We start from the raw sequence: 17135 nt of genomic DNA on the forward strand, positions 1-17135 counted from the left end.
ACCCAAGGTGTGGTGGATGCTGGGACAGTGAGTAAATTTAAGAAGGAGTTAGACAGATTTTTAATGGGTTGAAGGGTTACGGGGAGAAGGCAGGAAAATGAGGATGAGAAGCATATCAGCCATGATCGAATGGCAGAGCAGACTTGCTGGGCCAAATGGCCTGATTCTGCTCCTATATCTTATCAATTTATGAACTTATTCCAGAGATTTTGAGCACATAATCTAGGCTGAAATTTGTTGCCATTCCGAGGGAATGCTGCACTCTCGGGAATCACTCAGTTGAGTTGAGGCATCATCTATCCTCTTAGGTGAATGTAAAAGATTTCATAACATAATTTTGAAGGGGAGTAGAATTCCCAGAGTACAGAAGAAGGCCATTCATCCTATCAAGTCTGCACCAGCCCTCTCTTACCCCAGGCCCTCTCCCCCTCTCCTGTAACCTCACACATTTCCCATGGCTAATCCATGTAATCTACACATTTTGAGACACTAAAGGGCAATTTAACACGGCCAATCCACCTAACCTGTGCACCTTCGAACCGTGGGAAGAAACCGGAGTACCCAGAGGAAGCCCACACGGACACGGAAAGAATGTGCAAACTCCACACAAACCGAGGCTGGAATCGAACCTGGATCCCTAGCGCTGTGAGGCAGCAGAGGGGAACTTTGATCAGAACACCAGGAGTGCGCCATCATTTCCCTCAAGCCTGTTCTGCTGTTTGATATGTCATCACCCAAAAACATTTCAGAGTGGCAAAATATATATTTTTTAAAACTCATTATTCTTGCAGTATTAAAGGGTGAAAGTGCTGCATTCTGACTCCATTTAATGTCAAGCCCAACATCTGAAAATAAAGCTAAACAACGTTCGCGAAGACAATAGGCGGAATTTTCCGTTTTTTGCACGGTGCTGGCTGAGGTGTGAAAACAGGTGTGCAGCTCGCAGGCTGCAACGCCGACTTCTCTCACCTCATTTTGCGGCACTCTGTGCGGAAGAATCCTCCTGGCATGGCCCACGCCGTCACGTTGGTGGGTGGGGCCTAACAGAGCCCGCAACACCTGCTCTAGGGCGCCCTGATCTGCAATTAAAAAGAATACGCCCCCCTCCCGTAGAGAAAGGGAAACCCCAGTGGGGCCCCACCCGGCACTGACCCCAGTTCTGTCCCTGCCGGGGCAGTGCCAAGGTACTGCCCGACCATGCCCCTCTCCACCTGGGGCTATATTTACTTGTACACCCCCCCCCGGTGGGTTCCCTTCACCTGGTTCCCATTTGTGAAAAGCAGTTGTAAATCTCGCAGACGTGATGTCACATCGATGAGAGGAGAATTCCAAATGTGGGGGGACAATATGTAAAGTAACATTTATTTATCAGTCACAAGTAGGCTTACATTAACACTGCAATGAATTTACTGTGAAAACCCCGTCATCGCCACACTCCGGCGCCTGTTCGGGTACACTGAGGGAGAATATAGCATGGCCAATCCACCTTAACCACACATCTTTGGACTGTGGGAGGAAACCAGAGCACCCAGAGATAACCCACACAGACACAGGGAGAATGTGCAAACTCCACAGAGACAGTGACCCAAGCGGGAATTGAACTTGGGTCCCTGGCGCTGTGAGGCTGCGGTGCTAACCACTGTGCCACCGTGCTGCACGGGACGGGAAAAATCAGAAAACTAGATCCTGCCAACGAGATTCTCATTTTCCGAGTCTCGAGAGATTTTGTACACAAGTCACTGTTTGCACTCGTGGGCGCAAAATCACGGCATTTGGGTCCCGCCCATCACCAGAATTGTCTGCTCTCGCCGAAAGTCAATGGATCTTTGGCTAGGCTGCTGAATCACTCAAGGTGGGCACTCCAGGGCCAGAAAATCACAGCTAATTTAGCACACTCAATGTAACATGCAATAGGTTCTTCATTCTGCAAGATAAAACACTATACCTGGAGTATTGAGTGCAGTTTTGATGTCCTTACCTGAAGAAGGATGTCCTTGCTATAGAGGGAGTACAGTGAAGGTTTACCAGGCTGATTCCTGGGATGGCAGGACTGTCATATGAGGAGAGACAAGGTCAGTTAGGATTATATTCACTGGAGTTTAGAAGAGTGAGAGGGGATCTCATAGAAACTTATAAAATTCTAACAGGGTTAGACAGGGTAGATTCAGAAAGAATGTTCCCAATGGTGAGGGAGTCCAGAACTAGGGATCATAGTTTGAGGACAAGAGGTAAACCTTTCAGAACTGAGGTGAGGAGAAATTTCTTCACCCAGAGGGTGGTGAATATGTGGAATTCACTCCCACAGAATGTAGTTGAGGCCAAAACATTGTCTGATTTCACAAAAAAACTATATCAAGCTCTTGGGGTTAAAGGGACCAAGGGATATGGGAGGAAGGGGGGATCAAGATATTGAATTTGAAGATCAGCCATGATCATAATGAAACCGTTCACATACTATTCGCTCGGTTATGCATCAATATTTCAAATTCCATCAGGTAAATTCTTCAAGATTTTCTCAAAGCTGATGGTTCCTCTTGTAATCTGTAGTCAACTAGAGTAGCATTTCCAGTTTCCTCTGCGGTGTGTCATCCCATAGCCTTGATGCCCAGATGACCACACTAGGGAATATATTCGAGGGAATATATTCCTAGTCTACTCAATATTCTCCCCTCCTGTTGGGACCCTGGCCGACATTAATCTCTCATTCAAAATCAATAAAACTTATTGTCTGGTCATTATCTTGCTCCTCCCTCCAAAGGAGGACCACCCCCCCCCCCCCCCCCCCCCCTCACCTTCCTGCCTGACACCAGCATATCTTGTAAAAGCCACTGGCCTACCCGCTTTGCCTGGGCCTGTTTCTGCTGCAGCTAAAAGAAAAGTGGCGGGGGCAGGATGAGGCCCTTAGTTAGGCCTCCACGGGCGAGCAGGCTGTCCAACTCCTCCACCGCTGCCCGTACAATAGGAGATGGGGGCGGGCAGGAATCATGGCGGACAGACCACTCGCTGCATTTTACAAGCCCACCTCCCAGCCCGCGAGTGGAGGGCCGCAAAATCCAGCCAAAGTCATTGGTCCCCTCGAGTCAGAGGGAGAAACCAGCGTTGAGAAAGACTGAGAGTCGAATCAAAAGGAAAGACGGTTCATGCTGGAAATCTGAACTAAAAAGAGAAAGTTCTAGAATTACACTGCAGGTCATCCGTCAGCTGTAACTGGAAAAAGACAGGTTTGTGGTGTTGTGAATGACAAATGGAGATTTGGGAGTAAATGGAAACTGTTAAGACAGGCTCTTTCCAATATGTTCCTCATTTTGAAGAGAATTTCCCAAATTGGGAATAGTTAAGAGGCCAAACATGGAAAGTGTTCTATCTTATTCTAGACTTAGAGGATTGCTGTTGGTCTATTCATAGAACTTAAGCAAATGAAATGTAGTCCAGATGGCCTGTGTTCTAATTAGACCAATAACTTTTTAAATCACTGAAGTAAACAAATACCACAGCACAAAAATGTAGCCATAAACTGTTTGCAAAAGCCACACTCTGCACGACTGATTACTTACAGCTGATTTGCAAATGTTTGTTGAAAATGTTTAAATGCACTAAGCTCAGGACTGAGTGAGTCACAGTAACAGAGAGGGCAGCGTTTTGTCTTTACCTTCCGCTCTCGTGAGATTCATTTCAATACCAAGTTGCGTTTAAACTCAGATCTCAGAGATTAAAGGTTCTGATTCTTGTCACCGAAATAAGTCATCAGGAAGTGGCTGAGAACGCAGCGGATCGCCGGTCAGTTTGGACATCATGCATGTCGCAGCCTGTGGTGTTTCCACAACAGAGCAACAGTGTGATGACAATGAAATTTATGTTGGTCTTTAATGAGCTGGTAAGGCACAAAATCCACGGCAGAAACCTCTTGCCACCACTTTCCTCAGTTTACATTGGATCACTCTTTATTAGGTTTAGTTTTGTTCCGATTTAGCAATCCTAGGACACCAAAGTTTAAAGTTTATTTATTAGTCACAAGTAAGGCTTACATTAACACTGCAATTAAAGTTACTGTGACACTCCCCTAGTCGCCACAGTCCAGCGCATGTTCGGGTCAATGCACCCTAACCAGCACGTCTTTCAGAATGTGGGAGGAAGCCGGGGAACCCGGAGGAAACCCGCGCAGACACGGGGAGAACGTGCAAACTCCACACAGACAGCGACCCAACCCAGGTCCCTGGCGCTGTGAGGCAGCAGTGCTAACCACTGCGCCACCGTGCCGCCCAGGGCTTTGCTGTGGGTTTGGGTGTGCAGTGACAGTAGAATTCCTAGCTCTCTGATCCCGATCTTTAAAACTGTTCTCCTGCAGTGTTGATTTTGGGGTTGTCGGGGGTCAGGGGGGTGGAAGGATGGGGCTGGATTGGCAATCCAGCTCGCCATCCCCGAAACAAACGCAGAGGCTGCTGGGTATGGAGGTCGGGTGGGCGGGGAAGGCCTGCCTCTGTGCTCTGGCACTTTGTTGAATTGAAAAACAGAATAGATCGAAAACCATCCCTCTAGCCCTCACCTCACTCACACACTCTCTATGCCCCTTCCATGTTGACCTCTGCCCCTTTATGCCAACCCACACCCTTCTTTCCACCCCCTCATTCCCCAATGCTGCCTTATGCCCCTCTATACCCACAGGCCCTCATTTCCACAATGCCAATCTATGACCCTCCACCCTCACCCGTGGCCCTTCATACCACCCATGCCCCCCACATTCCCATGGCCCTTTATAGCCCTTATGCTAACTTAGTGCCAATTCATGCCAACTGCTGGCCACCTTCCTTTCCGCTTATCCCACCCATGCCACTCACCTGCCAGTTTGACAGTTCCTTGGCAGCTTGATAGTTCCAGCGAGTTTGTGGACAAAAAGTGCATAATCGTATTTAATTCTATCAATCCCAAAGGGTGACATACCTTTCTCAAAGGGTTCCTTCCCTCTCCTAAAGGGTGTTTTCCCTCTCCCAAAGGTGTTTCCAAATCCAAAGGGTATTTCACCTCTCCAAAAGGGTAACCTGGCTATTCAAATGAATCCTACTCTTATCTGGTCTAATCTGCACAGTCCTATCCTTCCAAAATCCCAATTCAGCGAAGGCAGCTGGTGAATTAAAGGGCCAAATGCCTCTGCGAACCGCCCATGTGTGAATCCCAACTCAAATCCATTTCCGATCCCACAAAAATGGAACGTGCCCTGTTCCGATGTGGGACTTAGAATGTCCGGCCATTCCTGGGATCTCCTCCATGATTTAGAGTCTCTCTCTTATGGTGAAAATCCAGCCCGCCAATTCCATTTGATGCACTAACTGGGTCAGTTCTTTCAACATACTTTACAGTCTTTCAATGTGTTAAACAAAATATTAAAACGCAGGAATTGCATGGGTGTCAGTCGCTTGGACCTTTGAATGTTCGAGTGAGGATTGCTCCCACCATGTGAAGAGATGATTTGGGAGTTTGCTGAAGTTTTATTTATTTAAAATGTATTTATTTATTAGTCACAAGTGGGTTTGCATTAACACTGCAATGAAGTTACTGTGAAAATCCTCAAGTCGCCACACTCCGGCACCTGTTTGGGTACACTGAGGGAGGATTTAGCACGGCCAATGCACTTAACCAGTACATCTTTCAGACTGGGGGAGGAAACCCATGCAGACACGGGGAGAATGTGCAGACTGTGCACAGACAGTGACCCAAGCCGGGATTCGAACCCGGGTCCCTGGCGCTGTGAGGCAGCAGTGCTAACCACTGTGCCAATCTGCATGATGAGTCAAATTAGGTAATGTGTGAGCATTGAGACTTTTTAAAGTATATGTATATGTCCATGCAGGAAGCAAATTCAAACGCATGAGTTACATAGAACTTCCCTTCAGTTATCTGCTTAACCTGCAACTGGTTAAACACCTCGACAGAGTGTAACTTCCTCACTTCCTCACATCGATTGCAATCCGATGGTGCAGCTTTTTCAAGCACGAGAGAGACTTTTGTGCGCTGCAAGTTAAAACTATTTGTTGCAGAAACAACAGGGGTAGGGTTTAATTTGGAGCCAGTCACTTACAGGGTCACGCTGAGCTCACTTGAAGTGGAGAAGTTGGTTGTCAGTGGAAATGTTTGGTTAGTAAGGGTTACCGAGAATGCTGAGCTTTATTTTAAATACTGGTCATTAATCCTGTGTCTGTGACCAGTGGCAGCAAAACATTTGCAATTGTGCGCGAACGCCACTGCCCTCAAAGTTTGATTTGATTTAATTTATTATTGTCACATGTATTAACATACAATGAAAAATATTGCTTCTTGCACACCATACAGACAAAGCATACTGTTCATAGAGAAGGAAAGGAGAGAGTGCAGAATGTAGTGTTACAGTCACAGCTAGGATGTAGAGAGAAATCAAGATAGGTCCATTCAAAAGTCCGATGGCAGCAGGGAAGAAGCTATTCCTGAGTCGGTTGATACATGACCTCAGACTTTTGTCTTTTTTTCCCGATGGAAGAAGGTGGAAGAGAGAATGTCCGGGATGCATGGGGTCCGTGATTATGCTGGCTGTTTTTCCGAGACAGCGGGAAGTGTAGACAGAGTCAATGGATGGGAGGCTGATTTGAGTGATGGACTGGGCTTCATTCCTGACCCTTTGTAGTTCCTTATGGGCAGAGCAGGAGCCAGATCAAGCTGTGCTACAATCAGAAAGAATACTTTCTATGGTGCATCTGTAAAAGTTGGTGAGAGTCGTAGCGGACATGTCAAATTTGCTTAACCTCCTGCGAAAGTAGAGGCATTGGAAGATTTTCAACGATCAAAGATCAAATCCTTTCCATGTCTATCTATGCGGTGGGGGTGTTGCTCTGGTCACCACACTGAGCAGTTTACATCTCATCAATATTTCTCATTAAACCGTAACCGTGCTCTTTTCGATCAGGTAGCTCGCCATGAAGAATGGCAATTTGGCTGTGAGGTACCAGGGGCCTCTGCTCTTCATGGAAGCCTATCCTGGCACAATCCTTAGAAAACATGGGAAAGGTGGAAAACCTCCTTTATAGAGCTAAATGTGTTGTAAATATCCTGGAGTAATTGTGATTCTCTCCATGCTTCTTATGATCTTGAAATAATACGATTCAGAAAGATTAACAAATCCTCTGCACCTTTCTTTTCCAGTGAGAACATTATCATGGCCACTGGTTTGATAGACAGCAAGATACATGAAGCTGAGGGTCCCAGTGACGAAGGTTCAGGTAAATAGATTACACCTAATCTACAGCAGAGGTTGAGGAACGTTTGGGTTCATCTTTTCTAATTGAGAGGGATTTGATGTGATGAAGGGTTATTTTTGATGAGAACTGAGAACTCAACAAAATATTGACTCAGGTCTTTAGCGAATGGGTAGCACTCGCCATTCTGCTTGCCCCCTGGGTTTCTGAGGGCTATTAGAAATGTGAATTGTGGTTATCTGGCAGTCAAAGCAGCATGGGTGTCCACGCAATGGATCTCGGATCTGTGGAATCTCGGCAAGCAACATCACGACCTAAATGTTCCCCCGCGGGTCAGGAGTGCAGGATGGGGACCTTCCCCGACTCCACAAAACCAACCCAGGGAAAATTATCCGGGAAGTTGGGATTTTTGTTCTGGGCTGGCCGGGTTCACTGGGAATGCGGCTGGGCAACCCAGGAATAAGTGCCACAGCCACTGGGTGCGGCCTGGCAGGAGGCCTGACTTGGTGCTGGCACTTTATCAAAGGTATTTTCAAAGAAGCATTAAAACAGCCCTCATCCCTCACACTCCCTCACCCTCTCCTCTCACACTCACTTGCCATGCTCTATCCCATGCTACTCCACCCATCCCTCATGCCTCCCCCATACCTTCTATGTCTATCTATGCCCCTCCAGCCATGCCCCCCCATGCCCTCCATGCCAACCTATGTCCTCTACCCACCCTCCATCCATAGCCCTTTTTAGCCCCATGAACTTAGTGCCAACTCATGCAATGCCAACACCCTTTGCCCTTACACCCTTTTGACCTTTCACCCTCCATGCCAACTTACCCAGCATCCACCATGGGCAGAGGTAAGGGCCCAGCTTAAATAAAGTACTGCAAACTGGTTGTTGGATTTCAGCCTCTACCATCTTTGCAATGACAGAAAGGCTCACTGTCGTTGTGAAAATATAGCCCTATATCTCCTCAGCCATTGGGAATGAAGAACCCTTATTGCAACACTAGAATCTAAACTAGGAACTGTCAATTAGAATATCGAATTCAATGTCAAATTATGTACAGAAAATGAAATGAGGAGAGGGAGAAAAACGGGATTAAGGAAGGGAAAGATTTATGAGTTAAAAATCTCCAACGATAAAATCTGAAGAAATGAGACCCTACACTTGTAAATTTCCTGTGCCAGGTTGGTTGTTTGGTGGCAATCGAGGCTGACTAGGGTGGCACGGTGGTTAGCACTGCTATCTCACAGCGCCAGGGACGGGGTTCACTGTCTGTGTGGAATTTGCACGTTCTACCCATGTCTGCGTGGGTTTCCTCCAGGCGCTCCAGTTTCCTCTCACAGTCCAAAGATGTGCGGGTTAGCTTAATTGGCCATGCTAAATTGACCCTATGTCAGGGGGATTAACAGGATAAATATGTGGGTTTACGGGAATAGGGCCTGTGTGGGATTGTGGCCGGTGCAGACTCGATGAGCCGAATGGTCTCTTCTGCACTGTAGGGATTCTATGGATTACACAGTTAAAAATTAACGTACATTTGAAAGGACAAGCCAAAATTATTTTGCTGGTGTTAAAGCGTATCTAGGGGATTGGTACCACAACTTCATGCCCTTCTTATGTTGGAATGCAGAATCTCTCAGCGAGGTGTTAGTGTGGGGAGGGGCGGGGGGGGGGGGGGGGGGGGGGGGGGGATGGGGGTGGAAAGCTTGTGGAGGAGCAGAGCAAATCAGACAACAACTTCCTGATTTCCATTTTAATTGCATGCGCAGAGGCTGGAAGCACTTTCCAATTCGCTCCTTAATACCAGTGAGCATTAATAGCCTCAATGTTCATCTTACCACAAAATCTGAGCCATTAAATCAGTAATTATTGGTAATATTAGCCTGGCTACAATAAACAGATGAACTACCCTGGTAAGATAATGGATTGAACAATGCTGCACAAATGCATTTGAACATTAATTATAACACAAATTATTTGCATCCTATTGTGTGTTCATTCAAGTTATGCACGCTGTCTTAAGATTATAAATGCTGATATTTATAGAATCATAATTGAAGATTGGGGAAAAAAACAATTAAATTCAGCTAAGGGGAGACGTCAGAGAGAAAGGTGTTTTTCTGTTATTTTGCGATGATATTGTAAATGTTGTAAAAGAGCACAATATCCAGCTAAAGATCCTTGGTATATCATAGATCACTACAGTGCAGAAGAGGCCATTCGGTCCATCAATGCAGCACCGACTCTCTGACAGAGTATCTTACCCAGACCGTCTTCCGAGCCCTACCCCCATAACCCCACAGATTTACGATAGCTAATCCATTTAACCTACACACCTTGGGACACTAAGGGGAATTTAGCATGGCCGATCCACCTAACCTGCCCATCTTTGGACTGTGGAAGGAAACCGGAGAACCCGGAGGAAACTCAGACAAACTTGCAAACTCCACACAGTCAGTCACCCTAAGCCGGGAATCGAACCCGTGTCCCTGGAGCTGTGAGACAGCAGTGCTAACCACTGTGCCACTGTGCCGCCCCAAGTCAAAGTGAAGAACGTGTGCATTCCATGTGTACTATCCATAAGATACACTGCAGCGAGTGGACAAAGCTCCTGCAGTAAGGTTCCCCCAAACCCACGATGTCCACCAAGTGCCTAAAAGGACAAGGGCAACAGTTGCATGGGAACATCAACTCCAAATTTCCCTCCAAATCACACGCCGTTGTGAGCCACTACAATCTTAGTGCGGGTAACTAGGCTGGGCAATAAATGCAGTACTACAAGATCACTGTAAGGCTAGGTAGCACCTCTTTAAAGAATGGGACCACAACAGGAACAGGCCCATTATTGTAGCGTAAGATGTATCATTAAATGTTTTTTCTTTGTACTTTGTGTGTAGCTCTGTGCCAACAATGCCTGCAGCCCTAAGATGGTATAGCAGTTGGGCTATCTTTGCATCCCAGCATTTAATTAAATTACAGTATAATTACAGATTCATTATCCAGATTGGATAGGGATTTTGGGATCACCTCAGTGCTTTGTGCTGTTTAATTTTTGCACTTTCCCAAAAGCAATTCATGTTTATGAAAGAATACATAATGTATTAAATTATAAAATTAATATTTATTTGTGTACATTAATTTCTATCTCATGCCTTGTCATTTTTCTTATAATTATATTTGAACACCACACGTCTGAAGTGGGCCAACTGAGGCACAGTTACAGAGATAATTGGAAAGGTCAGTGGAACGCTGGCTTTCATCTCAAAGGGGTTCGCATTCCAATGTGAGGAAGTGATGCTTCAATGTGATTGGCTGGCAGCTCAAAAATGTCTTCCTCTTCGGATTCTGCCCGTAGTCCCAGCAGCGGCCAGCGCCTGAACCTGGCACTACTGGGATTATAGAGCTTTCAGCCATCGAATTGGCCGGAAGCTCCCCAAGGTGGGACTTTCCGCCGGTGGTGGCACGGTGGCAGTGTTTAGCACTGCTGTCTCACAGCGCCAGGGACTCGGGTTCAATCCCGGCCTCGGCTGACTGTCTGTGTGAAGTATGTAGGTTCTCCCCGTGTCTGCGTGGATTTCCTCCAGGTGCTCAGGTTTCCTCCCACAGTCCAAAGATGTTCAGGTCAGATGGATTGGCCATGCTAAATTGCCCCTTAGTGTCCAAAGATGTGTAGGTTAGGGAAAGTGGGCATGCTAAATTGCCCCTTAGGGTCCAAAAATGTCTAGGTTAGGGGGATTGGCCATGCTAAATTGCCCCTTAGTGTCCAAAGATGTGTAGGTTAGGGGGATTGATCATGCTAAATTGCCCTTAGTATCCAAAGATGTGTAGGTTAGGGGGATTGATCATGCTAAATTGCCCTTAGTGTCCAAAGATGTGTAGGTTAGGTGGATTGGCCGTGTTAAATTGCCCCTTGGTGTCCAAAGATGTTTTGGTTAGATGATTGGCCATGGTAAATGCGCGGGGTTATGGGGATGGGGGGGGGGGGGGGGGTGATGGTCTGTGTAAGATGCTGTTTTGGAGAGTTGGTGCAAACTCAATGGGCCGAATAGCCTCCTTCTGCACTGTAGGGATTCTGTGGATTCTATGGTTCCAGCTCTCCAAGGCAAGAATTTCTCTCCATGATGGACTGAAGTCCCACCTGATGCCAATCAACACACATAGGGGAATAAAATGGCACTTGATTGGGGATGAGCACCTGGAAAGTCCAGGCTCATGTTTATTAACTGATGAAGAATCAGGGTGGGATTTTCCAGTCCTACCCACCACGGGACCTGAAATGCTCGCCCAAAGTCAGCGGACCCTTTTGCTGATCTGTCAAATTTTCCATCCCGCCCACAACTGGCGGGACCTCAAAATCCCAGCCTCAGGGTTTGCGGGTCTTGTGCAAAATACACATCCATGGTGTTAGCCTGTCTTTCTCTTTCACTCCTGAGTGACCAGCTGGGCTTTGCTGGTGGTTTTTTTTTGTTGTCTTTGTAAGATCCTTCTTCTGTGACATTGCTTTGGAACTTTCCAGGAAAGAAGAAGTCAAAATTCAAATCCTTCAAGAAGCTATTTGTGAAGAAGAAAAAGAAGGAGTTCATAGTCAACGCGGCAAAGAGCAGTCTGAAGCAGAGTCAGTCCACGAGCGATGTCACGGGTCCAGAGTCTTGCATTCCAGAACTTGAGTGTGATCAGGGGTAGGAGGCTTTAAACATAATGCTTGTGAACTAGAGCAAACCTTCATTACCCGTGCTTGTGAGTTTTACCCCAGCAGTAAATAATTTCCATAGCTCACTTTTATTATGTGTGGCCCACAGTGGTTAGCACTGCTGCCCCACAGCACCAGGGACCCGGGTTCGATTCCCGGCTCGGGTCACTGACTGTGCGGAGTCTGCGCGTTCTCCCCGTATCTGCATGGGTTTCCTCCAGGTGCTTCCTCCCACGGTCCGAAAGGCATGCTGGTTAGGTGCATTGGCCACGCTAAATTCTCCCTCAGTGTACCCGAGTGTGGCGACCAGGGAATTTTCACAGTAACTTCATTGCAGTGTTAAGGTAAGCCTACTTGTGACACGAATAGATAAACTGAAACTAAACTAATTTATTGAAAGGTAAGGGAAAACCGACAGGATAAAGCATCTGTTACCGTGCCCGCTAACCAACATGGTGGGTTGTAAGTGGATTCTGAGGAACATTTTTTCCAGTAACATCTGCTCAATTAGCAGTATTTATCATCGCCATGTCACAGAAGACCAGGCCAATTACTTTAAAGTGTGAAAATGATTTGCATATTTTCAAAAAAACACGAAACATGTTATTTTCCTGACGGGTTCAATAATGTTAATTATTCAGGTGTTTAGCAATGCTCCGTAAAATATTAAACTGCTTGTGAATCAATGTGATTGCTCTAATGTACAACTCAAATGGCAAATGGTCCACGACCCTTCACACACAAATGACATTACGCGGCTCTCAGTTAATGATCAGACTTTGATTTTTGCATTATAGATGACGCGACAGCAAGAGCTGTCTTTGTAAATTAATGGGATGGCTTTTCTTTCTTACCCAGATTGCGCAGCCCCAGTAGAACCGACCGAAATTTAGATGCGTCTCAGGGATTTTGTTCAGTCTTGATCAAGCACAAAACGCTGGGCACACGTCGCAAACTCATTTCCAACCCCAAAAGGGACTGGCGCTTATTTCTGGTGGGCTGGGTTAACCCCTTTCCCGTTCCAAAGGAAATGTCTGCTGTTCAAGCTATCAACAGATAGAATGACCCCGGGAATGAAAAGCTTGATGTATGAGCAGCGTCTGAGAACTCTGGGTCTGTACTTGATGGAGTTTAGAAGGATTGGGGTGGGGAGGGGCGGGGGGTGGCGGGGGGGGAGGGGGGGATCTCATTGAAAATTACAGAATACTGAAAAGCCTGGATAGAGTGGACGTGGGGAAGATGTTTCCATTAGTAGGAGAGACTAGTATCCAAGGGCACAGCCTCAGAATAAAGGGACAACCCTGTAGAACCGAGCTGAGGAGGAAATGTTTCAGCCAGAGGGTGGTGAATCTGTGGAATTCATTGCCAGAGAAGACTGTGGAGATCAGGTCATTGAGTATATTTAAGATGTGGAGATGCCGGTGTTGGACTGGGGTGGGCACAGTAAGAAGTCTTACAACGCCAGGTGGATGCACCTGATGAAGGAGCAGCGCTCCGAAAGCTCATGATACCAAATAAACCTGTTGGACTTTAACCTGGTGTTCTGAGACTTCTTACAGAGTATATTTAAGACAGAGATAGGTTCTTGATTGGTAAATGGATCAAAGGTTACGGGGGGTAAAGTGGGAGAATGGGGTTGAGAAACTTATTAGCCATGATTGAATGGTGGAGCAGACTCGATGGGCCAAGTGGCTTAATTCTGCTCCTATATTTTATGGTCTTAGGCAGTGCAACGTGCATCAGGGAATGTAGATTATCCGAACCCAGGGCAGGATTTATTGGGCCCTCCCATTAGCGGGATCTTCCAGGCCCTCCAAAGTCAACGGGGATCTAAATGGACTGCTGAACCCACTGTGGGAAAAGGCACCGCAGCAGGACTGCAAGGCCTTGGGACTAAAACAAGGTGACTGAGAGTCAAGTCTCTCACAAGGAGTAGACAAACCCTAACCCTAATACACAGGCACTGAAGCGAGCTGGCTTCACTGTCACCCCCAAGCTTGCTAATTCATTCATGTTTACAGTCTGCTTCCTTTTACATTGAACATAGAACATTACAGCGCAGTGCAGGCCCTTCGGCCCTCGATGTTGCGCCGACCTGTGAAACCAATCTAAAGCCCCTCTAATCTACACTATTCCAATATCATCCATATGTTTATCCAATAACCATTTGAATGCCCTTAATGTTGGCGAGTCCACTACTGCTGCAGGCAGGGCATCCCACGCCCTTACTACTCTTTGAGTAAAGAACCTACCTCTAACATCTGTCCTATATCTCTCACCCCTCAATTTAAAGCTATGTCCCCTCGTGCTAGCCAATACCATCCGAGGAACAACGCTCTCACTATCCACCCTATCTAATCCTCTGATCATCTTGTATGCCTCTATTAAGTCACCTCTTAACCTTCTTCTCTCTAACAAAAACAACCTCAAGCCCCTCAGCCTTTCCTCATACGATTTTCCCACCATACCAGGCAACATCCTGGTAAATCTCCTCTGTACCCTTTCCAACACTTCCACATCTTTCCTATAATATGGCGGCCAGAACTGTACGCAATACTCCAAATGCGGCCGCACCAGAGTTTTGTACAGTTGCAGCATGACCTCCTGGCTCCGAAACTCAGTCCCTCTACCAATAAAAGCTAACACACCGTACACCTTCTTAACAACCCTATCAACCTGGGTGCCAACTTTCAGGGATCTATGCACATGGACACCCAGATCCCTCTGTCCATCCACACTACCAAGTATCTTACCATTAGCCCAGTACTCTGTATTCCTGTTACTCCTTCCAAAGTGAATCACCTCACACTTTTCCGCATTAAACTCCATTTGCCACCTGTCAGCCCAGCTCCGCAGCTTATCTATGTCCCTCTGTAACCTGCCACTTCCCTCCGCACTGTCTACAACTCCACCGACTTTAGTGTCATCCACAAATTTACTAACCCATCCTTCCACGCCCTCATCCAGGTCATTATTAAAAATGACAAACAGCAGTGGCCCCAAAACAGATCCTTGCGGTACACCACTAGTAACTGAACTCCAGGATGAATATTTCCCATCAACCACCACCCTCTGTTTTATTCAAAGTTGTTTCTTCTTGTAAAAGAAATGGAGGTTTTCAACAATATGAATAATGTAATGTAAATAACACAGCAAAATTGGAGTTAGTACTAAAATGATTGAAGTGATCATTCATGTGTACGGTGATTGTGAATTGAGAATAGTGCATTCCCATTTCTTTCCAAGCGTGATTTCTGAAAAATGGGATGTATTTTCTTCTGTGTCGCTTGTTTGGAAAGAAATGGTGAATAAACAAGTGAGCATGACCAAATGTTCCAACAAAGGGGCAACACGGCAGCACAGTGCTTAGCACTGCTGCCTCATAGTGCCAGGGACCCGGGTTCAATTCCAGCCTTGGGTGATTGTGCGGAGTCTGCACGTTTTCCCGCGTCTGCGTGGGTTTTCTCTGGGTGCTCCGGTTTCCTCCCACACTCCAAAGATGTACAGGTTAGGCGGATTGGCCATGCTAAATTGCCCCTTAGTGTCCTAAGCGGGGTTCGGCCTGGGTAAGGTGTTCTGTTGGAGAGTCGATGCAGATGCAGTGGGTTGAATGGTCTCCGTCTGCACTGAAGGGATTCTATGATTGTATTCTATGAATACTTCAACGCACATTTTACCACCACCTAAATCTTGTTCTGTATTAAAATGTGCCAAATAAAGGAAACAGCACGGCCCTTGTGCACAGTAATCTCCCATGAGTACAAGTGATAATGACCAAATAAGCTGTTTTTATGTGTTGGAGTGGAGTAAGAATTGACCACACTCCATCTCCCTCCTGTTAAAGTGGTGCCTGCTGTGACAGCACTCTTGTTCGTGTGTCACAAGGCTCCAGGTTCAAGCCCTGCTCCAGGACTTAAGCACAAAAGTCACATTGGATGGTTTGCGTGGCAGCATTGAAGGATCGGAAGCTCCGGTTTCCTCCCGCAGTCCAAAGTTGTGCGGGTTAAGTTGATTGGCCATGGTAAATTGGCTGTAGTGTCGGGAGATTAGCTGGGTAAATGAAGGTTACGGGAATAGGGCCTGGGTAGGATTGTGGTCGGTACAGACACGATGGGCCGAATAGCCTCTTTCTGTACTGTAGGGAATCTATGATTCTATGACTGCCGCGCTGCTGGAGGTGCTGTCTTTTGGATGAGATGTTAAATTGAGACCCTGTCTGCTCTCTCAGGAGGATAGAGAAGAAATGGCGTGGCACGATTCTGAAAGAGAGCAGGGGAGTTATCCCTGATATCTTGGCCAATATCGGCACTTCAGAAATGCTTCATTTCCTGGAAAGTGCTTTGTAAGGTCCAGTGGTCATGAAAGGCGCTATATAAATGCAAGTTTTTTTCTTTTGTGGGATCTTCGGAACCAGGAGCAGGAGTAGGCCATTCAGCCCTTCGAGCCTGACCTGCCATTCAATATAATCCTGGCTGATCCTCTATCTCAATGCCATATTCCCGCTTTCTCCCAGTACCCCTTGATGCTATTAAAATCTTAAAAATTATCTATCGCTTTGCTGAATCTATTCCGTGTCTTGGCTTCCAGAAGAATTGAATAGACAAACCGAGAATTCCACAGGTGCACTACCCTTTGAGTGAAGGGATTTTTCCACATTTTAGTCCTAAATTGACAATCCCATATCATGGATTTTCCCACCCCTCTCACCAGTGGCATCTTCCGGTCCTGCCGAAGGCAACACCCGTCCCCTCCTACCCCCAACGCAGTGGTTTCCCCAGCGATGCGGCCATTGACTTTGGCGGGACTGGAAGATCCCACCGGTGATCAATGGCAAGCTGCCTGCATCGCTGAAACCACCCCCGCTACCCCCACGGGGGATGAGGGTGGAAAACCCCAGTCTTACTGAAATTTGTAAACTTATTGCAAATGGTTAACGTGCAGTGGAGGCAGGTTCAAATGAGGCATTGAAAAGGGAATTGAAAAGGAACAATGTGCAGCAGCGTTCTGGGGAGAACGACACTAGGATGAACTACTCATTCACTGGAGAGCCAGTACAGACATGATGGGCCGAATGGCTCCCTACTGCACCACAACAATTCTGTGATTCTGTAAAGTGATCGCATTTTTAAAACGTCGTTCAAAGTTATATTGAGATGGAGGAATTTATTTTGCTCAGAGTAGGTTCAGCTTATTGGAATACTTAGAAAATAGGGAATTAAGCTTAA

General features: G+C 46.6%; 1 protein-coding gene across 4 annotated transcripts in view; it reads left to right on the forward strand.

The window, feature by feature from the left end:
• Nucleotides 1-17135, forward strand: part of LOC144499841 (CRACD-like protein) — a 200891-nt gene that overhangs the window by 116031 nt on the left and 67725 nt on the right. For all 4 annotated transcript variants that reach the window (XM_078222377.1, XM_078222375.1, XM_078222376.1 and 1 more), the window contains exons 2-3: nt 7168-7244; nt 11737-11899. In XM_078222377.1, the coding sequence (XP_078078503.1) occupies nt 7181-7244; nt 11737-11899 (227 nt within the window). In that variant the 5' untranslated portion in view covers nt 7168-7180. The remainder of the gene's footprint in view (nt 1-7167; nt 7245-11736; nt 11900-17135) is intronic.

This window comes from Mustelus asterias, chromosome 10 (genome assembly GCF_964213995.1).
Source record: "Mustelus asterias chromosome 10, sMusAst1.hap1.1, whole genome shotgun sequence".
Lineage (NCBI taxonomy): Eukaryota > Metazoa > Chordata > Chondrichthyes > Carcharhiniformes > Triakidae > Mustelus > Mustelus asterias.